Source organism: Protomyctophum parallelum, assembly GCF_964188405.1.
Source record: "Protomyctophum parallelum genome assembly, chromosome: 4".
Taxonomy (NCBI): domain Eukaryota; kingdom Metazoa; phylum Chordata; class Actinopteri; order Myctophiformes; family Myctophidae; genus Protomyctophum; species Protomyctophum parallelum.
In genome coordinates this window covers 49,117,902-49,144,723 of record NC_139700.1, presented here as the reverse complement: position 1 = coordinate 49,144,723, position 26,822 = coordinate 49,117,902, and the positions used below count along the sequence as shown (strand labels likewise).

Below are 26,822 nucleotides of genomic sequence, written 5' to 3'. Positions count from 1 at the left end.
ATAGAAATAACTGACAAAAAAAGGAAACGCATTCACAAATCACAGAGATAAGCCTTTGCTCGTTTACAGCTAAAAAACAAACAAAAAGCCGCTGTGGTAAAAGGGTTGGTTGGCAGTCTGAGTTTCGGCTAAACGTTGTCAAGAGGACATACAACATCATCTTACAATAATGTCAAACAAAAGTTTTCTTCACAATAAACTTGAGGTGAGTTGATATGCTTCGACTCCTCCAGTCCTATTTCCGTCGTGTTCACTCCTTCAAATAATTAATCAAATACCCGTATATATAGAAACTGTACACCCTGAGGATAATGTTTAGTAATATTGAATAGTGGGATGAGGAAGCGCTCCAAACGACCACGGACCATATTATACAGAGCGGCCATTTTGCTCACACACTCAGCAGGGACGTGCAGAGACCAAAACAATAGCGAAAATAGAAGATCTACAAGCTCTCAACGCGTCGCAGGGCTGCGACGCGTTGAGAGCTTGTAGATCGGCTATTTTCGAGGCTCAACCCAGCACTCTTTAGCTACTGGAGATGCGGTGTAACGGCATGGATTTCGAAAACAAATTAAAACGCAAAAAATGCTGCGCTCACGTTCAGGAGAAAGTGATTCTCCTGAGTGCTGCCCGCCGGTATGGCATGGAAAGGAGAGGAGGGGTATTAGCATTTCTTTCACCGTGTAGTAAACGCTGCATTCGTGGTCTGGAGAGGGCAGTTGCTTTACAGACGGGGTAAAAGGGCAGGGGCCGAAGCCCCCTTTGATGTCAATGTGTGCAACGTCCCTGATCCTGACACTCAGGAAGTTGTGGGACAACTTGAGAGCGTGAGCGCAGAAGAGCAAAAATGGCTGTTGGTGTGAATATGGTCCAAAGTGGTGGTTGTGAAAGATATTATCAAAGAACATATTTACAAACTACAGTAGAACAACCTTATGCAGGAATGCAAAAATAATGAGATATTTAAAACAAAAAAGGTGTAATTTAAATGAGATTCATGAAAATAAGCAGCGGGATTAATCGTCGACCACTGTGACAACGTTAACGAGGTGGTGGGACGGACGGTCGTATAATAAACTACAAATAGGTATCTGTAGTTTATTATTCATTACGTGTACACGTCAATGAGACGTGGCTGTGGATATACTGTAATTCCCTCCGAATTTGGGATGGAGGACCTGTCGATTACAGTGAAGAGCTGTATTTAATATTTCTATATGCATATATACACGGTAACAAGAACCAACTTAAGACGAAGGCCACTAACTTCCAGTAGATACGGAACTAATAATATCCCTTGTGCATAGCAGAAAGTCGGAAACAAACAGGCCGTCTCTGCCAGTCAGTGTCTTTGCTAGTCAAAGACAATTCTTAAAACAGTAAAGGCAGCTTTTGAACGATGCATAAAAACATTTCACCCTGGAACTAAAGAAGGATTCTGTGATATAGACGGGATATAGAAATAGTATCTGGGGCCTTTTTGATGAAGACATATTTGTGTTTTTGTTCTTCAGACAAGGTCTTGCACACTCAGCAAAATGTGCCGTTCTCATTTATCTACACATTTACACATACATTCAACAATTCCAAGGCAACAGCAAAGGGCCTGTGAGTTGACGGGGTTAAGGGGGGAGTCTCTTAGTACCTCCTTTTGTTTTTGCACCTGAGTAAAAAGAAAAAGAAAATTCTCTAATAGTCCCTTCAGTAGATTGACAGTAGTGAGAACTAGTTTCAGGTCCGTTAAGGACTGCGGTCAACACGCACGACAACACCATGTTCAGTGACTAGAACATGTTGTCCTGTTCATTCAGATTGAGACTGCTGCTTTAGCAGAAAGGCTGTCCAGTGTTCTTGTTGTTGTTGTGTCTGAACCTATATAGGACCAGCTGCCTATACGTCTGAGGTGAAACAACTCCAGTGGTACAGAAAATAAAGGACAGTTTATTTAGTTTGAGCAAATCAACAAGAGGTTTACATGGAACTGAATAAGACTATACATCCTTACAGACACTCTAGAATAAATATGGCCTCCGCCTCCATTGTCTCTGTCAAGCGAGCACAGAGACAGCAGAGGTTCCAGTTGGGAGTGCTGCTTCCTGGCGTTTCATGAAAGACCCAAACAGACAAAGAGAAGGGGGTCCATTTTTCTCCCACCTCACCGTGCAGATCAACACCCCCAAGAGCACAGTCCTGTTTAGAGGCTGCCAATGATCCACGTTGCTCTTCGTTGTCCAGATGTATCTAGCTGCTCCTTAGCCTGAAAGCAGAACAACAATTTGCTTCAGGGTTATGTTCACAAAAAGAAAATGATCAATCTTCCAACCGGAGATCTACCCAATGGCCCCACTGACAACTTGATCATCAAGTTGGACAACACTAACACATGCCTGAGGGCGGATTCTCACCGGGACCGAATGATTAGAATCGTTCCCCGAGTATGATTTCCCTCTCCCCTGAATTTGCCCGGCTCTCCCCCCCTTCCCCTGGTTCCCAAACTGTGGAATAAACTCCCAACAGCAGTTACAACTACAGACAGACTAACAATGTTCCGCAGCAGTCTGAAGATTCACCTCTTCAGACTCCACCTCAACCCCCAGCACTTCTCTGTATTCCTTCTTAAATGGTAAATATTAAAATGGTAAATGGTGCATTTATATAGCGCCTTTATCCAAGGCGCTTTACATAGATTGTGCATTACATTCACCCATTCATGCACACATTCATACACCAATGGTGGCGGAAACCATGCAAGGCACCAACCAGCACATCAGGAGCAATTAGGGGTTCAGTGTCTTGCTCAAGGACACTTCGACACTAACTCTGGGGGAGACCACAGGGTTTCGAACTGGCAACCTTGTGGTTACCATCCGGCCACTCTACCGCTGAGCCACCGCCGCCCCTTCTTGTCCCCATTTCTTGACAGATGATTTAGTTAAGTTTTGGTATACAATACATTGTTATTTTGATGTTTTATTGTTAGCACTGAAATCAGACTAATCAGAAAAAAAGAGTATATTCTCTGTGGCCAAGGCATAACTTGTTTTATCTGACATCTAACCTACATTTATAGGCCGATAAAAAACAGGAACAGAATGCCACAACAAAAGAGTAAGTTGACTTACTTTGCTCACATGGGTTGGTCACACTCCCTGTTTGCTGCTGGGACCACTGGGAGCTGCCATCATCTGCTGCCTGGGGGACAATCACAACGTCAACCACTGCTTCCCAATGCAGACATCATCAGAAGCTTTGCAGCCAACAACGCGTCCCAAAGCATCAGACATGTCAGTGTCCCATGTTGTCTTGGGACAACAGGCTGGGGACAGTATATAACCTGACTCCGCCAGATGGCGGCAGCAGTGAGTTCCTCCTCCTGCTGCTCCCATCTGGTCCCTCTCAGACGATGCACTCCGAACAAATGTGAACATATTTGACTGAGAGACTGCCATCGCGCAAATTACAGCTTTTCACCAGAGGAGAAAGTGTCAGAGCTGAAATCGACATGTAAATATGAAATAAATGCCCAAACATGTAGCTAGGTGTAATGTTAAGAGTCCACAGAAGTGAACCTTCCAAGCCTGTTTTCTCAACTCGCTGTTTCTCTGCCAGACATTACTCTATAAGCCATATCTCCAAAACTGGTGGGTCAAACTGAACAACCAATGTCAATTTGATGCTATGATTCCCTGCTTTCATATGACATGAAAAAATAAAAATTCAAACTAATCCAATGGCAGTCCCTCAGTCAGATTTAGTTACAAATGCTGACCGGAGCGATATGTGGCCGTATGCGGCCACTAGAGGCGGGATCAACGCGAGACTGATGACATATTGAAGCGCTGCCACAGTGCAATTGTAAACACAACCTAACAAGACTACAACTCTAATGTAAACACAACCTAACAGGACTACAACTCTAATGTAAACACAACCTAACAGGACTACAACTCTAATGTAAACACAACCTAACAGGACTACAACTCTAATGTAAACACAACCTAACAGGACTACAACTCTAATGTAAACACAACCTAACAGGACTACAACTCTAATGTAAACACAACCTAACAGGACTACAACTCTAATGTAAACACAACCTAACAAGACTACAACTCTAATGTAAACACAACCTAACAAGACTACAACTCTAATGTAAACACAACCTAACAAGACTACAACTCTAATGTAAACACAACCTAACAGGACTACAACTCTAATGTAAACACAACCTAACAGGACTACAACTCTAATGTAAACACAACCTAACAGGACTACAACTCTAATGTAAACACAACCTAACAGGACTACAACTCTAATGTAAACACAACCTAACAAGACTACAACTCTAATGTAAACACAACCTAACAGGACTACAACTCTAATGTAAACACAACCTAACAGGACTACAACTCTAATGTAAACACAACCTAACAGGACTACAACTCTAATGTAAACACAACCTAACAGGACTACAACTCTAATGTAAACACAACCTAACAGGACTACAACTCTAATGTAAACACAACCTAACAGGACTACAACTCTAATGTAAACACAACCTAACAGGACTACAACTCTAATGTAAACACAACCTAACAAGACTACAACTCTAATGTAAACACAACCTAACAAGACTACAACTCTAATGTAAACACAACCTAACAAGACTACAATTCTAATGTAAACACAACCTAACAAGACTACAGTTCTAATGTAAACACAACCTAACAGGACTACAACTCAAATTGATTACGGCGATATAATCATTTTAGTCCCGCTGCTTCCGGTTTATCGTTTCTGCTTGAGAGAGCCCAGATGCAGCCAGGAGGAGGAGGGAACAACTAAATACTGCCGCAATTTGGCGGACTCAGGTTAGGGACATTACTCACTGAGAGAAAACTAGACGCCACAGTGTTTCTTCCCTACGGTTTGATGCCTGGTCAAAGAAAACTAGACGCCACAGTGTTTCTTCCCTACGGTTTGATGCCGGGTCAAAGTGCACCAATGTTCAGCTCCACGCTTCAGACTCGCTGGAAGCGTCTTGTCAAAACGCAAACCACCACAGAGTGGAGGTGAACGGTAGGCCAGGCGGGCACTTCTGTTTGAAACATGTGCATGGCCGTGCCTTAACTGTAGCTCCCGAAACCCGAGGCATGAAGCTGTCATCAGTTTGTCATTTTCCGTTCACTAAAATAATAAATATATATTAAAATATCGTTAGATGTTTTTTGTTTCTTTATTTCTGTTAAGCAGCAAGCTATATATGCTTAGATTATTTAGATTTATATTAGGTTAGTTATTAGTAAAGACGAAACGGAAGTGGGGAGGAGGCTTCAGATCTGCTTTAGATCAAAAGAGCTTCAGTGCTCAAGAAAAACAAAAAAGTGAGAAACATACAACAAACTGGCAATAACAATAGTGTGGTTGCCCTGTGGCCAACCACACTAATACAATGAATGAAAGAAAGCAGTGTTGATTTTGTAGACGAAAAATGCTCGTCGACTACCTTTTTTCACTAACGAATACTAAATGGAAACTAAATGAAAACTAAGCTATGACGACTAAAACTAAATATACTGACAATTTTGACAACAAATAAAACCTAGACTAAAATGTTAGGAAGGGACTAGTGGACAAGAGATCCAGTATAAGTCGACTAATTTTACACTTGGTTGCATCCTGAAAATATAATTTTTTCAGTTTTAAGTGTAAAAACAGTAATTACGACGGCATCAAGGCCGGCCAAAATACATTTCAGTCGACTAAATCAACTGTAGATTTAGTCGACTGAAATCCTATGACATTTAGTCGACTGAAACTAGACTAACACTAAGACATTCGAGGTGACTAAAATCAGTAAAATGTGACTAAAACTAAATGAAAACTATTGAAGAGACTAATGACTAAAAAATAAAATAAAAAAACAACAGTGAAAGAAAGCTGTGCAGAGTGAAGGATGTTTGTTTACCCTGGGTGCAGGAAGTGCTCAGGGACCAGAGGGCCCCTCTGCTGCGGGATCATCATGCCCTGAAAGTGCCCCCCGGTGGCCTGGGGGTGTCGGTACATGGCCATGCGCGTCGTCTGGCCCGGGGAGTAAGGCAGCTGCTGGGGTCTCTGCAGGGCCTCCATCAGGTGTGGGTGTGGCCTCTGGGCGGCGGCGTAGTGACCCGGACTGGGGTAAGGCTGGCCCGGGTAGGGGGGGGCGGACCCCCCGCCCCCGCCCCCCCGAGACATCATGTGGTGCGGCGGAGGGGGGACGCCACCGCCGCCGCCGCCGCCCTGCTGCATGCCGGGGTGCACGGCGGCCCGCGGGTCGTACAGGAAGCCGCCGGAGGGCGCCATGTGGTGGCGCCGCGCCGCGGCGTTGTGGCTGTCCAGGTCCAGGATCTCTTTGGGGCTCTCGGGTCGGTCCGAGGAGGAGGAGGAGGAGCTCTCCTCCATCCGGGCCCGCTTCGCCACGGCCGGGCCGCCGCCGTTCGCGCCGGCCTCGGACTGAGGCCCCGCCTCCACCACCACCACGGGGCCAATAGGAGGAGGAGGAGGAGACACCAGACCGGCGCCGCCGCCACCCTCGGAGTCCAGCGGCGACATGTCGCTCTCCCTCGGCGGCCCTCGGCCGTTCACGTTGGCGCTGGCCGCGGGCAGGTAGGCGACGGGCGGCATGGGGTGGCGAGGGTGGAACTGAGAGCGGTGGTGCCACTCCTCCTCCGAGGAGGAGGGGTACCCGCCGCCTCGGCCGCTGGCCTGGGCTTGGGCCTGGGGATGCGGGGGGTGGGGATGCGGGGGGTAGTAGTGCTGCTGCTGCTGAGGGAACTGCGGAGGAGGGTACATGTTGTGGGGGTGGGCGTGTTGGGGATGCTGCTGCTGGCCGCTCGTCGGCGCCACCATGTGGTGGAAGGGGTAGGCGGTGGCGCCGCCCTGCTGGTGGTAGGCGGGGAAGTGCGCGGGGTTGTGCTGGGGGTGGGGGTGGTTCCCCATGCCCTGCATGGTGGGGTACGGGTGGTGGTGGCCGGAGGGGAGCACGACAGAGGGCCGGCCCATGTTCTGCTGGCTGTAGTAGGGATGTGGCGGCGGACTCCTCATCCCGTACTGACTCGCCGCCGCTCCGTTCTCCGGGTTTTGGCCCGATGGCGGCGGCCTGGCGCCCTGCCTGCTTTGGCCGCTGGCGCCCCCTAGTGGCGGCGTCTGGTGGCTCTTGGGGTTGAAGAAGGGACCGTCGGCTCCTCCTCCTCCTCCTCCCAGTGAGTCCAGCCTGTTCGTCGGCTCACTGGGGGGTCTCTGGGTATCTCCTCGGTCCGCCGCCGGGCTCGGCTGAGGAGGGGGGGGCTGGGGAGTAGGCGGGGGGTGGCTGGGGGGTTGCAGCGAGGAGGTGAGAGGCGCCGGCTGGGAGGGACCGCCGGGGGGGGGCTGGGCGGCCGCGGCTCCCTGCAGGAGGTTGTGAGGGAGGAAGTGATGAGGAGGAGGAGGAGGAGCAGCAGAAGAATTGGGGGACGTGGTCTGTTGCTGGGAGGAGGGGTTCTGCAGTGGTGGGGGGGTGGTGTGATGCTGCGGCGGTCGCTTGGGGAGCTTCTGTCGGGGCTCAGCGTGGACTCCCCCCCCCTGCTGCTGAAGAGCGTTCTGAGGCGCGTGCGTCGACATGGCGCCGTGGTGCGGAGGGCTCTGATGAAGGTTTTGGTGCAACGGGCTGTTGTTGTTGTTCTGTGGCTGTAGAGGGGCCGCGGCCGTGGGCGTGGGCGTGGGGGCGGGGCCAGCGTGAGGCCCCGGCGGGCCCCGCCCACGGCTCTCCGCCGCTGTCGGGCCCTGTTGTGCGAGTGGGAGGAGTCCGCCGGACGACGGCGGCGGCTCCGCCTCCTCCTGCGATCTGCCCCAGTTCATGGGACCTACAGGGGGGCTCTGCATGCCACCTGCGAGACCACCACCACCACCAGGGGGCGCTGCCGCGGCGTTGAGGAGGACAGACCGCCGCTCGTGGTTGGACGGAATGGAGGTTATTTGTGACGCCGCTGCGGAGTGATCATTGTTTTTGGCGGCCATTTTGGGCTCTGGCATCGAATCTGTTAAAAAACACACAGAAGAAAGTTGTTACTTTGTCAGTATTGAACGTATTTACTGGCCACAATTAGAATGATTAACCAGTGTTTGCCTGTTTAAAAAGGGGTTCCCGCCCCAAAATGGGCTAGACTAGAGGCGTTTAAGTGGTTAAGGTCTTTACATACTGGGGGCGCAGACAGTGAGTAAACCCATACCCCCACCGTGGTACCAGACAGTGGTACCAGCCAGTGGTACCAGCCAGTGGTACCAGACAGTGGTACCAGCCAGTGGTACCAGCCAGTGGTACCAGACAGTGGTACCAGCCAGCGGTACCAGACAGTGGTACCAGCCAGTGGTACCAGACAGTGGTACCAGACAGTGGTACCAGACAGTGGTACCAGACAGTGAGTAAACCCATACCCCCACCATGGTACCAGCCAGTGGTACCAGCCAGTGGTACCAGCCAGTGGTACCAGCCAGTGGTACCAGCCAGTGGTACCAGACAGTGGTACCAGACAGTGGTACCAGACAGTGGTACCAGACAGTGGTACCAGACAGTGAGTAAACCCATACCCCCATGCAGAGTATTTCGCAGCAAAGCTATTCGTTCTGAATGAAAATTGCATCACTACACATAATATTTGTGTTCTGTATGTACAGCAATATACAATATATGTGACCAGATTTGACTGAGAGTCATACGATTTTAGTCGACTAAATCTACAGTTGATTTAGTCGACTAACATGTATTTTGGCGGGGCCTTAATGACTGTTTTTTCACTTGCTGAAAATAGCCGATCTACAAGTTCACAACGCGTCGCACCACGACGAGTTGTGGGCTTGTAGATCGGCTATTTTCAGCATGCACCCAAGTGTAAAATGACTTATACTGGATCTCTTGTCCACTAGTCCCTTACTAACATTTTAGTCTAGTGTTTATTCGTTGACGAAATTGTCAGTATATTTAGTCTTAGTCATCATAGCTTAGTTTTCATTTAGTTTTTGTCAGTGAAAAAAGGCAGTCGATGAACATTTTTTGTCTTAGTTTAGTTTTGTCAACGAAATCAACTCAGGCAGCGGTGGCCCAACGGTTTGATGAGCGGTCTTGATATCGGAAGGTCGCTATAGTTCGTATCCCCGGACCGGCACGTTAAAATTACCACCGCTGAAGTGCCCTTGAGCAAGGCATTGAACCTCTACCATGAAATGTTCTATGAGCAGGGCCTGGCTGTAAACAAGTTCTTGAGCTTAGTCCAGTTACCCTGGGTAAACATAGTACATTTCCTTTCCTTAGTCCAGTTACCCTGGGTAAACATAGTACCTTTCCTTTCCTTAGTCCAGTTACCCTGGGTAAACATAGTACCTTTCCTTTCCTTAGTCCAGTTACCCTGGGTAAACATAGTACCTTTCCTTTCCTTAGTCCAGTTACCCTGGGTAAACATGGTACCTTTCCTTTCCTTAGTCCAGTTACCCTGGGTAAACATGGTACCTTTCCTTTCCTTAGTCCAGTTACCCTGGGTAAACATGGTACCTTTCCTTTCCTTAGTCCAGTTACCCTGGGTAAACATGGTACCTTTCCTTTCCTTAGTCCAGTTACCCTGGGTAAACATAGTACCTTTCCTTTCCTTAGTCCAGTTACCCTGGGTAAACATAGTACCTTTCCTTTCCTTAGTCCAGTTACCCTGGGTAAACATAGTACCTTTCCTTTCCTTAGTCCAGTTACCCTGGGTAAACATAGTACCTTTCCTTTCCTACACTGAGGTCAGAATGAATGACCCTCTGCTCTAAAATAACTCCCCAACAAAAGGATGACCGTCAAACAGCTGATAGTCATTAAGGCAGATGAGAGACCAGAGTAACATCACAGGCAGGACTTGAAGGAGAGCAGCGCTACGCTGATGACAGGCCATCCCCAAAGAGACACTTCAGTTCAAACTAATGAATATTCAATTTGCCACTTACTGTGAGAAATAATTAAAGTCAAATTGCGTGAAGCGGAGGGTAGGGAGGAGGAGGGGCCGCAGAGAGAGAGTAGGGGATTCGTCGATTAACGAAACAACACACTGTGCAAGGGAATTGTATGTGGTGATAAATTAAGCAAAAAATAACGTGATTAATTAACCACTTATGCCCTCATTTTATATATATATATATATATATATATATATATATATATATATATATATATATATATATATATATATCTTTTTATTATTATTCGTTCGTCTTTATTTTATATTTTTTATGGAGGGACAGACAGTAGGCTGACAGGAAATGGGGAGAGAGATGGGGGGGGGGGGGGGGTGACATGCAGTGAGGGCCGTCGGGATCGGGAGTCGAACCCGCGGTACACTGCCAGACTGGATTACCAGCCAAGGTGCCTGGACCGCTGAGCCACAGCCTAGGACCCCCTTTTTATATTTGTAAAAATATAAAATGTAAAAAAAAAATATAGCGAAATTATAAGCCGAACTACAAGCTCAAAACAAGCCATTTTCTTGTTTTTTAAAAAAATATATTTGTGTAATGTTTTTTTTTTTTTTTTTTTAAGGGATTGTGACATTAAAAAAAAGGTTTTGGAATTGTTCTTATTTTTTTTAGGTTTTCTAATCTCAATTGCACCCAAAAAACATGAACTTTTAACATTCAGTAGATTTTCTGTGATCTGGGGTTTTCTGGCTCAAACAGGTGCTCTGATTTGCCGGCAGTAAGTGATGTAAGACCCTGCAAATCCCATATATGTCAATGGGATTTGAAAGCAGATGTCACTGTTTTCACCGTGTTGCCTGTTTTAATTGTAGCTCAAAAGGCTTCCAAACCCCAAAGAAAACTTCAGACCACAGAAAATCCACTGAATGTTCAAAGTTCAGGTTTTTTGGGTGTCATTGAGGTCATAAAACCTAAAAGAAAAAAGAAAAATAAATGAAAATGAATGTCATAAAACCTTTAAAGGAAAAAGATAATAAATAAAATTAGCATACAATAACATGCCCAAAAAGTGGACACCGTTTGAAAGTAATACTAATACTAATACAGGTACAAGTAATCAGATTGTGTTTTGGATGTAAGCTGTACAGACAGAATGCCTGTTGGAGAGTAGCTCTGGGCAGGGCTCCTAGCCTCCTACCTTTGGCCTGTGTGTGTGTGTGGTGTGCTCCTAGCCTCCTAGCCTCCTACCTTTGGCCTGTGTGTGTGTGCTGTTAGCCTGGCTCCTAGCCTCCTACCTTTGGCCTGTGTGTGTGTGCTGTTAGCCTGGCTCCTAGCCTCCTACCTTTGGCCTGTGTGTGTGTGCTGTTAGCCTGGCTCCTAGCCTCCTACCTTTGGCCTGTGTGTGTGTGCTGTTAGCCTGGCTCCTAGCCTCCTACCTTTGGCCTGTGTGTGTGTGCTGTTAGCCTGGCTGTCTGCTCCATTGTCTCTGGCGGGACGCAGCAGCTGAACATCGGGAGGAGGGGGGAGTTGTTGCAGAGAGGAGGGGTGAGGGGGGGCTGCTGGGGCGCTGCCAAGTCCTCCTGCCGGGGGCCCTGGCCCCAGCCCCGGGACGGGCCCCTGCGCTGCTGCTGGCGAATGATAGTTGCCCATGTGCTGACGAGGAGGAGGAGGAGGAGGAGGAGGAGGAGGAGGGGGGGTCCTGGTGCTGGCGGGGGGTCCCGATGACGCAGACATCTGCTGCAGGGCCAGCATCTCGGGGCTCTCCAGCATGGAGGCCAGGTGCGACCGGCCGGAGGTCTCCGGAGGAGGAGGAGGAGGCCGCGACGAAGGAGACCGGCCCGCCGCCACCGCCGTGGGCATCCGGTGGTACTGGGCCGCGGCGCTGCTCGGGGCGGGGTGGGGGTAGGGCCCGGTGCAGGCCGGTTCGGGCCAGGGCTTGTGATGACCCACTGGGGAAGGGACACCCCCCCCACTGTAATGGTGCTGCTGCTGCTGGTTCACCATGTTGGGGTCCTGGAGTCTGTCCTGGCTCTGCTGGCTCATGCCGGGCCACATGGAGGGCACGACGCCCAGGCCCGGAGGAGGTCCGAAGCCCGGGTAGCTGTGCTGGGGAGGGGCCCCGTCGGGGCCCCCCGGGGGGAAGCGGTTGCCGCCCATGATGGGGTGCACGCCGGTGGCGTGGCTGTCCGAGGAGCGCTGCCGGACGGCGGGGTACATGCTGGCCTCGAGGGGAGGGGGTCCGGGCTGGAGGGCCACGGGACGCGGCCCCAGCGAGGGCCCGTGGGTGGGGCCCATGTAGGGGTGCTGGTGGTGGTGTCGCTGTTGGGGGTGGAGGAGACGAGGGTCCGGCCCCATCGGGTACCGAGGGCCGATGTGGTGTCCGTCACCCATGTGATGCTGGGATGAAAACAATAACATTTGGATCGTTATAACTGTCTGTGTATTTTGATCAAACACAAAGCAGGTTTTTGCTGAGAATGACCCTATCTCTGCAATAGTGTAGTTTGCATGACTACTAGCAGTGACTTAACTCAATTAACAGCACGGTGAAAGCCATAATTTATTTAGTTTAAATAATTGGTCCTCACCTAATGTTCATGATAAAATGCCACAATTATTTTCTACTCGTTACATTAGTGAGTACCAATTATATGAAGATAAGTTGAAAAGTGGTGAAGTGGTCCTTTAAAAAGCTCTACATTATATTCTGAAATAGAACATACATTTGGACACATACAAGATACAGGACAAATGATTAAACAAATAAGCCATTATATGAGGAATGTATTTGTAAAATGTCATCTATTTTTGTTAACCTTTTTTGCTTAGAGGATTATTATTATGAAAGACTTTAATTCCGTTTTTAGGAAAGGTTTCATAATTATGTTAAGCCATAAGCCTAAATTGGAGGGATAATTTGGCCTGGACGACTTTCTACTACTTTCTTATAGAAAGAGGCTAGTTTGACAATGCAATTTATGCCCGTGTCAAACTTTGATCGAAGAGGGAAAAAGGGACATTGATGAATGGTCAACTCCTTGTGATGGTGTCAGTTTCATTTTAGGGCAGATTCACACTATGGTCCTGGGTGTGCACTCGGGACCACTTGGCAGAGCATATATCTAAATGACAAAGACCCGCCCGTCAGCACTGTTTAACCCATTCTGACCTGAGATCAGATTCACACGAGGTTTCCGCCGGACACACACTGTGTCTGATGAACCCATTCTGACCTGAGATCAGATTCTAAAAATGTCAGTCGTTCTTCGATTTTTCCAAAAATAGCAGACCTACAAGCTCATATCGCGCCACTCGGTGGCGCGATATGAGCTTGTCATGCATACATCTGTCGCTCAAATTATCAAAACATTAGAAAGTAGGCAATAGAATAATAAATAATAATACAATGATTGAAAGAAAGAACTAGAACTAGTGTATTTATTGTCTGCGTTGTGCTGCTTGCTTATTTTATGGACATGCATACTGTTGACTTTTGTCTGACTGTTGACTGTCACTTTGTCATGAATAATTCAACAAAAAATACTTACAACTCGCACAAATAAATTGCATTAAACAGTGCTGCCGGGGGGGGGGGGGGGGGTCTTTGCGCAACCGCTCCGTCATTTAGATATATGCCTTGGCAGATGTTGTGGTATAGTGTATAGCTGTGGGGAACAGGCAATCGCATTCGGGTACAGTTTGAATCACCCAGACTCAGTGTGAATCTGCCAAAAGACACACATTTCACATAACTTTAAAATAAACAAAGCTTTCTCGCCATCTCAAGAAAACAAACTTTGCTCTAAACAACTTCATAACTTTTGATAACAGGACCAAAAATCAGCAACCGTGGCCATTATCATCTTCCTTAGTAAAATATACTAGTGTAAGACTATACTAAATGGGACATTTTGCACACTATCTAGGGATGCACCGAAAGGGAAATTCTTGGCCGAATACCGAATATAGGAAACAGTTGGCCGAAAGCCGAATATGATTAATATTATATATCTTTGTTCCTACTATTGCTGTACCTTAAAGCTACCTGATTTATGGCAAAATAAATGGTTACAGCAAAACTTAACTTAAATGATAATCACTATTATGGGTCCATAAAACATTTATTCAGCTCTTTTGAATGCACTGATTGCATAATACACTATTCAGTGATATATTTTAGGCCAAAAATGCATTTTTAGCCATTTTCTGCCGAATATTTTCTGCGGCCGAATATTCACTACAATTAACAGAAGGCGAGTTGATATCTATAAGACAATATCTGCAGAGATGTTGCTTCCTGTACCTGCATGTTGAAGTTGTGAGGCATGTGCTGCATGTTGGGATCTCCGTGTCTGGGGAGGTGAGACCGTTGACCAGGGTGTTGACCAGGGTGACCAGGGTGGTGACCAGGGTGTTGACCAGGGTGTTGACCAGGGTGACCAGGGTGGTGACCAGGGTGACCAGGGTAGGCGAAGCGGGGGTCCATGGCCATCCTCTGGGCATACATGGGTGGACCGTGAGGACCAGGATGTCCAGAGAGCTGGTCAGAGAAATGGAAAGACCCTCAGTCAGTATTACAGATCACAGAAGAGAAGTTGGACAGAATGTCAATATGGTCTGTTAGGTCATTTCACATATAGCCCTCCTTGGCCCTTTTAATGCTGTACATTTCTGTTCAGTATAATGAATTGAATTGCATTTTTATAGCGCTTTTCCAAGCGCTCAAAGCGCTTTACAATGGTTCATTCATTCATACATTGACTTACTACTTAGTAGCCTACTCGGTGTGTGTGTGTGTGTGTGTGTGTGTAGCCTACAGCTGCGCTGCACAATAATTAGGAGAGAGAGAGGACGAGAGTTTATAGGCGCGGAGCGAGAGAGATAGAATGTAAAACACGTTGTTTCAAAGTCTTTATAGTTTTGACGAGATTTTAGTGTGCTTGTGTGTGTGCGTGTGTGTGGAGGACCGTGTAAGAGACAGCTCAGTGGCCTTGTGGTTAGAGTGTCCACCCTGAGACTGGGAGGTCGGGGTTCGATCCCCGGCCGGGTCATACCAAAGACTCTAAAAATGGGACCCAGTGCCTCCCTGCTTGACACTCAGCATCAAGGGTTGGATTGGGGGTGTAAGTCCCTGCGACATACTAGCGTCATGTCCAGGGGATGTACTTGTACATCAAGCTGCCTCACGCTACAGAAACAGGAGATAGGCTCCTGCCCCTATGGGCCTCATGGCTACAGAAACAGGAGATAGGCTCCTGCCCTATGGGCCTCATGGCTACAGAAACAGGAGATAGGCTCCTGCCCCTATGGGCCTCATGGCTACAGAAACAGGAGATAGGCTCCTGCCCCTATGGGCCTCATGGCTACAGAAACAGGAGATAGGCTCCTGCCCCTATGGGCCTCATGGCTACAGAAACAGGAGATAGGCTCCTGCCCCTATGGGCCTCATGGCTACAGAAACAGGAGATAGGCTCCTGGCCCTATGGGCCTCATGGCTACAGAAACAGGAGATAGGCTCCTGCCCCTATGGGCCTCATGGCTACAGAAACAGGAGATAGGCTCCTGCCCCTATGGGCCTCATGGCTACAGAAACAGGAGATAGGCTCCTGCCCTATGGGCCTCATGGCTACAGAAACAGGAGATAGGCTCCTGCCCCTATGGGCCTCATGGCTACAGAAACAGGAGATAGGCTCCTGCCCTATGGGCCTCATGGCTACAGAAACAGGAGATAGGCTCCTGCCCCTATGGGCCTCATGGCTACAGAAACAGGAGATAGGCTCCTGCCCCTATGGGCCTCATGGCTACAGAAACAGGAGATAGGCTCCTGCCCCTATGGGCCTCATGGCTCGGCAAGGCTACTTACTAAGAGACAGTGGCTACAAATGAATAATTATGCAAGAGCAGTACCTGCTGTCCGGGGTGGTGGTACATGCCCCTCATGTCCGCCCCGTGGTGGAGGTGCTGCTGGTTGGGGGGCATGCCGGCGTGGGGGTGCGGGGGGCCGTTGTTGGCCCAGTGGGGGGGAGGAGGGGGCGGTAGCAGGGCAGCCTTGCTCTCCTCCTCGGTGGGGTTGTTGCTGCCCTTGCCACCTCCCTGGGAGCCTCGATGTTTGCGATGATGATGCGCCTCCGTGGCTTTGAGCAGGCCGTCGGGCCCGGCGGCGTGCTGCTTGTTGCCGCCGCCGCGGTGCCGCGGCTTCTTCTCCTTGTGGCGCGCCTCCTTGTTGTCCTCGCCGCGGAACTCCTCGTCCGTGTCCCCGTCCTCCGAGGGGAAGTGTTTGGCCAGCGCGCGGCCGAAGCACCGGTCCAGGGACTCCGACATGGTGGTGTATTCTGGAGGAAACATACATGCGTTCGGATCTTATAACCTTAATGACACCTGTGATGATAGCCCCGATCTACAAGCTTACAACAAGTCAGGGCTGGACTGGCCACAGGTCATACCGGGCTTATTCCCGGTGGACAGGGAGGCAGGCCAACAGGCGGCAGGCCATTCTGCCAGTGCCATCATGATAATGTCACTGTACCTGTACCAACTCGAGTTGTGACAAATCATGACAACAAACAACATTTTTTGGGGCCGAACAAATAATTAGAAAGAAGAAGAAAACGTCAGGTTACAATACTTTTTTGTTGTTTTTCTTCTTTGTAATTATTTGTTTGGTCCAAAATATTGTGTGTGTCGTCATGATTCGTCACGACTCCAGTTGGCTTCGTACGACGCTTAAAAGGTCTTTAAATAAATACATTTTGAAATGTCTATGAGGAAAAATGCATTGGGAATTATTTCCTGGGCCTGGCGTCGTCATGAAAGGGGGCGGGAGAAAGTATAATGTTTTAAGGCATATTTGTCATATTAGCCAGGGTTCACACACACACACACACACACACACACACACACACACACACACACACACACACACACACACACACACACACACACACACACAACACACACACACACACACACACACACACACACACACACACACACACACACTTTCCACAATATCACTGTGACACACCACTCACAAACACATTCTTGGATATGCAAATAAACACCACACGCATTCAAACACACACCATGGACCCTCAGACACACACACACACACACACACACACACACACACACACACACACACACACACACACACACACACACGGACCCTCAGACACACACTCACCCCTCTGTTCTCAGGCCAATGGCCGGACAGCTGACCAGGTCAAAGGGCCACTGGTTGACCCGCACCCCTCCTCCCTTTGCTCTTCCAACTCCTTCAGCCCCCTCCCCCCCCCCCCCCTCCTCATCCATGGTCATTTCTCTCTCCCTCCCTCTCTCCCTCTCTCCCTCCCTCCCTCCCTCCCTCCCTCTCTCCCTCCCCGCCTCCCTCCCTCCCTCCCTCCCTCCCTCCCTCCCTCTCTCTCTCTCTCTCCCTCCCTCCCTCCCTCCCCGCCTCCCTCCCTCCCTCCCTCCCTCCCTCCCTCCCTCCCTCCCCGCCTCCCTCCCTCCCTCCCCGCCTCCCTCCCTCCCTCCATCCATCTCTGGGGAGTGCATTCAGTCAGTCGGATGGATGGATGGCTCCAGACAGGGGGGGGGGCTTAGGGGCCTGGAATGTCTCCGTGGCACTGCAGGGCCTGGCCGGGCCGGGCCCCCGGAGCCCCCCCCCCCCCCCCCCCCCCCTGAGCAACGGAGCACACAGCTCAATCACTCCCCATTAATCACTGTCAGCGCTGTGGCCTGGGCCCCGGCTCCAGCACAGCACCAGGTCCGGCCCTCTTTTTATTCTTGTCCTCTCTCCCCCCCACCTCTCTCTCTCTCTCTCTCTCTCTCCCCCCCTGCATCCCCCTCTCCACCCACACACAGACACACACACACACACACACACACACACACATGCACACTCCAGGTCTCACAGCCACATGTACTTCACTGAAATTGATTTTGAGCTGTGGCTGTCATACATTAAATCCATATGCAGCATCTCTGCTTTTGGCAGCTCTTAAAAACACTTGAACCCTACAGCAACCCTAAAGGAAAAGCTTTTAGCCTCAGCGCCACGCGCTGCATGCACACGCGCTGTTCTGAGCCTGTAGATGGGGCTAGAGATTTGGTGTGCAGGCGGGGGGGAAAAAAGCAGACCAAGTACACAGTGCGCCAATTCAGGTCAAGTTTACCAAGTACAGTAAAGGGTTAAAGTTAACAGACGTGAAGGGATTCTGGAGATCGCGTGTGTGTGTGTGTGTGTGTGTGTGTGTGTGTGTGTGTGTGTGTGTGTGTGTCTGTGTGTGTGTGTGTCAGTGTTGTCTTTGGCAGCAAATTTTGTCCTAGTCTCTTCAATAGTTTATTTAGTTTTAGTCACATTTTATCAACTGGAATGTTTTAGTGTTAGTCTAGTTTTAGTCGACTAAATATACAGTTGATTTAGTCGACTAAAATGTATTTTGGTCTTGGGCCTTGATGCTGGCCTAATGGCTAATTTTAGACTTGCTGAAAATAGCCGATCTCTACAAGCTCACAACACTCACAACTGCTATTTTCAGCATGTGTAAGTGTAAAATGACTTACACTGGACCTCTTGTCCACTAGTGCCTTCCTAAGATTTTTGTCTAGTTTTTATTTGTTGACTAAATTGTCAGCACATTTAGTCTCATAGTTTTAGTCACCATAGCTTAGTTTTAATATAGTTTCCATTTCGTTTTCGTCAGTGAAAAAGAATCCGTCATAGTTTTAGTCGACGAAAACAACACTGGTGTGTGTGTGTGTGTGCGTGCGCGCGCGCACACGCGCACACACACACACACACACACACACACACACACACACACACACACACAATGCACGAATGTAACGTAACGTAATGCATGTAATATTTATTCACCACTGTCTTCTCCGTTGTACTGGACGCAGTTCTCAAAGATGAGCTTCACGTCGGCCACGAACTCCTCCTTGGCGACGTAGCCCCCGTCGTTCAGCTTCTTCTCTATGGAGGACAGGTCCATGGGGGTCTGGGGGGGGGGGGGGGGGGGGGCAGGGAGGGATGATGAATTGAATACATGTCCACCTACCTACCACCATCCGTCACACACACCGCACAATCATTTACTAAAGGGAGACAACGACACAGCAGTGAAAAGAGTCGCTGCTCGCATACATACATACATACACTACAATGCCACAGAGCAGTGGTTTTTTTCAACCAGTGCCCCGGGACCACCAGTGGTCCTTCAAGGTGGTCCCCCCCAGATAAATGTTGGAGAGTTGGTAACCAAATGGACCCTTATAGAACTTTATTGAGCAGTTGAGACGAATAACAGTTTAAGTCCAAACTTTATTCTGACCCCTCCACGAAAAGGCCTAGCTGTCCTGTCCTGTCCCTGACCCCATATGCAGGGGTGCACACAAGCGGTGCGCCAGTGTGCATGCGTCGTCAAAACGCTTGGTGCGCGGTAGGGTAGATAAAAGGCATGGAGGCGCATTTGCGCACCGACAGCTGAGAGACAGGGATTTAGAGAACGCTGACAGGCATTCAAAAGGAACTCAAATGAGATGTTAACGTCCTGTAAGAAGACTTAGAAATAAAACTAGTGTTGACTATAATCAATAAAAGTGGCTCTTATTTTGATGAGGCAGTTTCTGCACAGAATGTCTGTTTCACTTGTAAACAAGCTACGATGGATGAGCTGTCAAAGTGCTATAGTCGCTAAACCACGTTAGCGACCATGTTTACAATATGAAAACTGTCACTTGGACAATGTAGGTTACACACACGCTGGAATTAAACATGGAACCTGCAGGCAGCATTAGGCGAGTAATTCATTGTATATGTGTCGGACGTTTGTGGTTGTGCTAGAGATAAACGGACAGCTGCTGCCAGTGGGACCTTACTGCTGCTTAACGACGACACTGTCTGTGACTAGGTGTACTAGTGTAGCTTTGCATCTGTTGCATCTGCCCGTGTCAAAGCAGCATAAAGTTGTGGCAGGATACGAACGTCTGTACCCCCCCCCCGCCCGTGCACACCAAACTACATGGGCTCCTTTGAGTACTAGCCCAAAATAATAGTGTGCACCCCTGCCCATATGCATAGTTTATACATTATGGATAATTAGTGTGTTCGTCTCAACTGCTCGAGCATAAAATGAAACAAAATGACAGGCTTAAAACTCTGTGAAAAAAAAAAAAAAATGAAAGGATTTTCTGAAACATCTACGTGGGTACGAGTACTTCCAGCTCCACAGCCGTTCTAAAAGTGGGCGCTCACTGTTGAGCTCTGGAGTAAATAAATAGTCTCTGGTCTGTAAGACGTTTACCTGAATGATCTCGTGGTATTTGGGGGCGTAAGACTCGTCCACAGGCTCCAGGAAGGGCCACGCATCCTTATGCGCTTTCAGGGCCTCCAACACTGGGGGGAGAGAGAGAGAGAGGGAGGGGGAGAGATAGAGAGAGAGAGAGAGAGATAGAGATAGAGATAGAGATAGAGATAGAGATAGAGAGAGATAGAGATAGAGATAGAGATAGAGATAGAGATAGAGATAGAGATAGAGATAGAGATAGAGATAGAGATAGAGATAGAGATAGAGATAGAGAGAGAGAGAGAGAGAGAGAGAGAGAGAGAGAGAGGGAGAGAGAGAGAGAGAGAGAGAGAGAGAGAGAGAGAGAGAGAGAGAGAGAGAGAGATATTACAACCACACACAGAGAGATTTTGAAACATAACTAATGACAAAAAACTCAAACAAAGACAAAGAACACAGGTAGAAATGCAAACTGTGACGAACAACAGGTTCACACACACCATTAATTGCTAGGACTGAACTACTTCAAGGAAATGTTGTTTGAATTGTCTGCCTTAAAAGATGCAATTCACACATTATCACCGATAACTTCATATAACATCGGTCCCTCAACAAATTAAGCAATATTACACGAGAGGGTGTTGGTTAACGTGATTATTGCCACTTCAGTGATGCTTGCGGAACTCGACGTGAACGGTGCTGGTTTAACCCACGGCTAGAAGGCTGTTTCAACCAATCAGATTGCTTCCTCGAAACTTCCTGTGGTAGAATGCTAATTATACCCGTCTAGTGACCACCAGTTAAAGTATTGTTGTTGCCATAAGTACAACAATGGCCTCTATTTCAGCATGCTAACTTTCCAGGAATCCCCACCGTCGTTCAGTGTTGTTTTTGGCAGCACATTTTGATTTTAGTTTTAGTCATAAGTTTTAGACTAAATATCATTTTAGTCGACTAAATCTGCAGTTGATGAGGTCCAACAAAATGTGTTTAGGCGGGCCTTGATGCCGTCGTAATGCCGTAAAAAAAGCAGATCTACAAGCGCGTGGCACGTTGTGAGCTTGTAGATCGGCTATTTTCAGCATGCAACCAAGTGTAAAATGACTTATACTGGATCTCTTGTCCACTAGTCCCTTCCTAACATTTTAGTCTAGTTTTTATTTGTTGACTAAATCGTCAGTATATTTAGTCTTAGTTTTTAGTCATCATAGCTTAGTTTTCATAGTAGTTTCCGTTTAGTTTTCGTCAGTGGAAAAAAGGTAGTCGACGAACATTCTTCGTCTTAGTTTTAGTCGACGAAAACAACACTGATGTCATTGGAGGGAAGTTATCGTAGCTGTCCCACAAAACCACGTCTGCGACAGAAATGCTGCCGTCTTATAATAACCCATTCTGACCTGAGATCAGATTCATACGAGGTTTCCGCCGGACACACACTGGTCTGATGAACCCATTCTGACCTGAGATCAGATTCTAAAAAATGTCAGTCGCTCTTCGATTTTTCAAAAATAGCAGACCTACAAGCTCGTATCGCGCCACTCGGTGGCGCGATATGAGCTTGTAGATCTGCTATTTTTAAATAGCTAAAGCATAACATGATGCCAACACCAAAATGGGTGCCCGGTCAGAATGGGATAATAATGAACATTATTGGGGACCAATTTGTACGAAGATTATATAGTATAAAATGGGCGAAACGTAGGAGAGGAGCCTCCCTACCTTTGTACAAAGCAGTGTAGTCGTCATCGATTTCATAGCTGGAAAACAGAACACACCACAAACTCATCATCATCATCCAAACAAATAATAATAGTGTGTTGGCTGTGAAACTTTAGGGGAAAGAAGAGAGTAAACTCTAAAGTTAGTAAACTAAACCCTTAGTTGTCTGCTAGTACTTCCCTAAACCGTTTCCCTCGCATGTTTGTCCCAGAGAGCCCAGGAACCACAGGCCCCAAAAGCGGTTAAAGGGACACTTCACCCTTTTTGCTAAAAAATATATGGTAATGACATTTAGGAGCTTTAGAACACTTTCCTGGGGGTCTTTATGTGTGTAATATGTGGTTTTAGATATTTTAGATTGTAGCAGTGAGCCCAGTGTCTCTGATGTCATGGACACTGGGATCACTTACTTCCTGGACTACATGTGGTCTCAGTAAGACAGACCTGCCCTATCCACAAGGAGGAGCAGTGCACCAAAGTATTATGGGAATTGTAGTCCAGGAAGGAAGTGAGCCCAGTGTCCATGACATCAGAGACACTGGGCTCACTGCTACAATCTAAAATATCTAAAACAACATATTACACACATAAAGACCCCCAGGAAAGTGTTCTAAGGCTACTAAAGGTCATTGACATATATTCTTTTGCAAAAAGGGTGAAGTGTCCCATTAACCTGTGATGTCATTTTATTTGTGTTTTTTTTTCTATTAATTTGGTCATTAAGGTCCACATGCATAATGAGTGGCCTGCTCTGCTGGAAACATCGCGAACAAAAGGTTATGGACATTTTTGTATACCACACCACGTAGACAACCAATATAAGGCTAAATGTAATCATACTTTAATAACCCATTTAGACCGTACAGCGTGTGGGGAGGACGTCATAACTAATCAAACGGACGTCTACAGTACACATCCTAGCGCATTTTCATTGATATCAAACTAGAGAAAAATATTCTGAATCTTTTATAGTGTTTTTCGTGCAAAGCTAATGCTTGGAATGGATTCAGAATCATGAAAACCCCCTAGTTTGACATGTCACATGCTACTTAAACCATGATGAAATATTGGTTGAGTATGGTGTGGTATACAAAAATGGCCATACACTCCCCCCCCCCCGATATTTCAGGGCAGGGATATTAACAGTTATATTAACAGGGATATTAACATGTCGGTTACAGTGAAATGCACAAAATGTATGTTTATTTTCTGTCAACACAAGGAAAAATAAAAACAATGTTTTCTTACAACCGTTTGGTCTTGCGCGCTCTGCTGCGGATGGGCGAGTGGGGCTCCAGGTTGAGCAGCTCAGGGGGAAGGTCTTTGCCCTGAGAGAGCAACCAGGCCTTCTCCTCGCGAAGCTTCCTCCTCCGCGCTCGCTCTGGAAGGGAGAGAAGATGAGAACCAGGAGGTTGAGCACAAACTAGGACTAGAAACCAGGAGGTTGAACACAACTATAGGACTAGAAACCAGGAGGTTGAACACAAACTAGGACTAGAAACCAGGAGGTTGAACACAAGCTAGGACTAGAAACCAGGAGGTTGAACACAAACTAGGACTAGAAACCAGGAGGTTGAACACAAGCTAGGACTAGAACCAGGAGGTTGAACACAAACTAAGGCTGCACTAGGGCTGCAAGCATGAACACGTTAAACCAGTGTTTCCCAAACGTTTTTGTCCCAGGGCACACTTTTCATAGCCTAAAGATCTCGGGGCACACCTAGATATACGGTGTGTGTGTATATATATATATATATATATATATATATATATATATATATATATATATATATATATATATATATATATAATATTGTTCACAGTGTTGCCACGTCTAGTCATTATAAGCTACTTTGGACTTGTTTAACTGTAGGTTTCTTAAAATATTGGTGGTCCTTGACATGAAAATGTTTGAGAACCACTGCTCTAAAACAACATTGGACAATGACGTTTGACAGTCAGCATTATAGTTGCTTATTCTAGATTTATTTTCTGACTTTTTCGGATTTTCTGACTTGATCTGGCCCGTTGACATTTTCATAGACCTGGTTGTCAAACCCAGTCGTCAAAATGTTTCCTGCGCGTAGATCAAAAGGCATGCGAGGCACATTTTGCGCACCGACAGCTGAGACAGTTATGTAGAGAAATCTGACAGGCATTCAAAAGGAACTCAATGTGATGTTGTTGTTAATGTCCTGTAAGTAGACTTAGAAATAAAACTAGTGTTGACTGATCATTACACGTGGCTCTTATTTTGAAGAGGAAGTTATGCACAGGGAGTCCGTTTCAGTTGTAAACAAGCCACTATGACACTTTCCCAGAGTTACGTGCTCCCCCCCAATGTGCATACTCTCAAATATGCCCATATCGTTGCGGTCAGAAAGCTTTGTGTGTTTTTTTTCCCCCGTAAATGAACACCGTACAGGCAGCAGCAGTCCCACTAAAGCATCAAAAGAACATTATTGGACATATTGAGGTTTCCACCCGACAGATATGATATAATACGACATGTATACCGATGGATACATTTACTATTTCACTCAACATGCCCTCAAAGCGTCCATTTTGCTTTTCTAAAAGGGCGGTGCACACTGCGCAGTCAGAGTACTTTAGTCAAGTGCATGCCGCAGTCAGAAAAACCTGCGAAAGCAAACGGGAATGTCCACGCGGACGTGAGCTGGGCGACAAAACCTACACGCTGGACCCTATAGTGAAACCCTCGCGCAACGTAGATTGATGCGCGGGGGGGGGGGGGGAGTTTAATTGGTCGTTTATAGAGTCAATAGAAACCAGGCCTTCAGCGACAGAAACCACATGGTCTCAGAGCACGTCATGTTTACTCAGGGACAGCTGATCAAAAAAGTGCCAGAGATGTGTGTGTGTGTATGGATGATATATGCGCACACTCACGCACACACACACGCACGCACGTGCACACACACACACAGTATATGTTTTGCTGCCTTGTCTTTCAACATGAAAGGCAGAGAGAGCCTGCCAACCCTCCCGCTGTGCAGATTAAAAGATGTTTGGGGGAAGATTCCACGCACGCAATCCACCCGAGAGGAGAGGAGAGGAGAGCAGGCCGAGAGAGAGTCCTGCTGTTCATCTATAATACATTAATGAGCCTCCTCCACTGAAGCACAATCAGCAGTTCATTAACACCTGACAGATGACATCAGAGGGAGGGGAGAGAGGAGAGAGATGGGGAGGACGCTGTGATTAAAGGCCCTGAACATTCCCCGCTCGCAGGCCTCGCGCACCATACATAAATCACATCTTTTTTTCCCTTTTCTCATCCTCCGGCAGGGCGGAGAGAGTTGGGAGAGTTGTGCGGTGCGGTGCGGTCGCTGCCTGACAAGCCCCCCCAGTAAGGCTATCCAACGTTGAAAGCTGCCACTAGTACCTACTGGCGAAATGTGGAATCGCAGCACTTTCATATTAATGAATTGCATTTTATAGCCGCTTTTCCAAGTGCTCAAAGCGCTTTACGACGGTTCATTCATTCACACATTGGGAGGTGAATCTTTACAATGGTTCATTCATTCACACATTGGGAGGTGAAGGTTCATTCATTCATACATTGGGAGGTGAAGGTTCATTCATTCATACATTGGGAGGTGAAGGTTAATTCATTCACACATTGGGAGGTGAAGGTTCATTCATTCATACATTGGAGGTGAAGGTTCATTCATTCACACATTGGGAGGTGAATCTTTACAATGGTTCATTCATTCATACATTGGGAGGTGAAGGTTCATTCATTCACACATTGGGAGGTGAAGGTTCATTCATTCATACATTGGGAGGTGAATCTTTACAATGGTTCATTCATTCACACATTGGGAGGTGAAGGTTCATTCATTCACACATTGGGAGGTGAAGGTTCATTCATTCACACATTGGGAGGTGAATCTTTACAATGGTTCATTCATTCACACATTGGGAGGTGAAGGTTCATTCATTCACACATTGGGAGGTGAAGGTTCATTCATTCATACATTGGGAGGTGAAGGTTCATTCATTCATACGTTGGGAGGTGAAGGTTCATTCATTCACACATTGGGAGGTGAAGGTTCATTCATTCACACATTGGGAGGTGAAGGTTCATTCATTCACACATTGGGAGGTGAAGGTTTATTCATTCACACATTGGGAGGTGAAGGTCCATTCATTCACACATTGGGAGGTGAAGGTTCATTCATTCACACATTGGAGGTGAAGGTTCATTCATTCACACATTGGGAGGTGAAGGTCCATTCATTCACACATTGGGAGGTGAAGGTTCATTCATTCACACATTGGGAGGTGAAGGTTCATTCATTCACACATTGGGAGGTGAAGGTTCATTCATTCATACATTGGGAGGTGAAGGTTCATTCATCCATACATTGGGAGGTGAAGGTTCATTCATTCATACATTGGGAGGTGAAGGTTCATTCATTCATACATTGGGAGGTGAAGGTTCATTCATTCATACATTGGGAGGTGAAGGTTCATTCATTCATACATTGGGAGGTGAAGGTTCATTCATTCACACATTGGGAGGTGAAGGTCCATTCATTCACACATTGGGAGGTGAAGGTTCATTCATTCACACATTGGGAGGTGAAGGTTCATTCATTCACACATTGGGAGGTGAAGGTCCATTCATTCACACATTGGGAGGTGAAGGTTCATTCATTCACACATTGGGAGGTGAAGGTTCATTCATTCACACATTGGGAGGTGAAGGTTCATTCATTCATACATTGGGAGGTGAAGGTTCATTCATCCATACATTGGGAGGTGAAGGTTCATTCATTCATACATTGGGAGGTGAAGGTTCATTCATTCATACATTGGGAG

At 47.3% G+C, this 26,822-nt stretch overlaps 1 protein-coding gene across 1 annotated transcript in view; it reads right to left on the bottom strand.

Moving 5' to 3' along the window:
• Positions 1-418: 418 nt before the first annotated feature.
• The window catches only part of cecr2 (CECR2 histone acetyl-lysine reader), a 104,824-nt gene continuing 78,420 nt past the window's right edge, over positions 419-26,822 (bottom strand). The window contains exons 10-19 of the mRNA XM_083763388.1: positions 23,223-23,355; positions 21,975-22,012; positions 20,274-20,365; positions 18,842-18,968; positions 15,871-16,295; positions 14,267-14,503; positions 11,400-12,360; positions 5,972-8,057; positions 3,126-3,195; positions 419-2,260 (exon numbers count right to left, since the gene is read on the bottom strand). Coding sequence (XP_083619514.1) covers positions 3,144-3,195; positions 5,972-8,057; positions 11,400-12,360; positions 14,267-14,503; positions 15,871-16,295; positions 18,842-18,968; positions 20,274-20,365; positions 21,975-22,012; positions 23,223-23,355 — 4,151 coding nt within the window. The 3' untranslated portion in view covers positions 419-2,260; positions 3,126-3,143. The remainder of the gene's footprint in view (positions 2,261-3,125; positions 3,196-5,971; positions 8,058-11,399; positions 12,361-14,266; positions 14,504-15,870; positions 16,296-18,841; positions 18,969-20,273; positions 20,366-21,974; positions 22,013-23,222; positions 23,356-26,822) is intronic.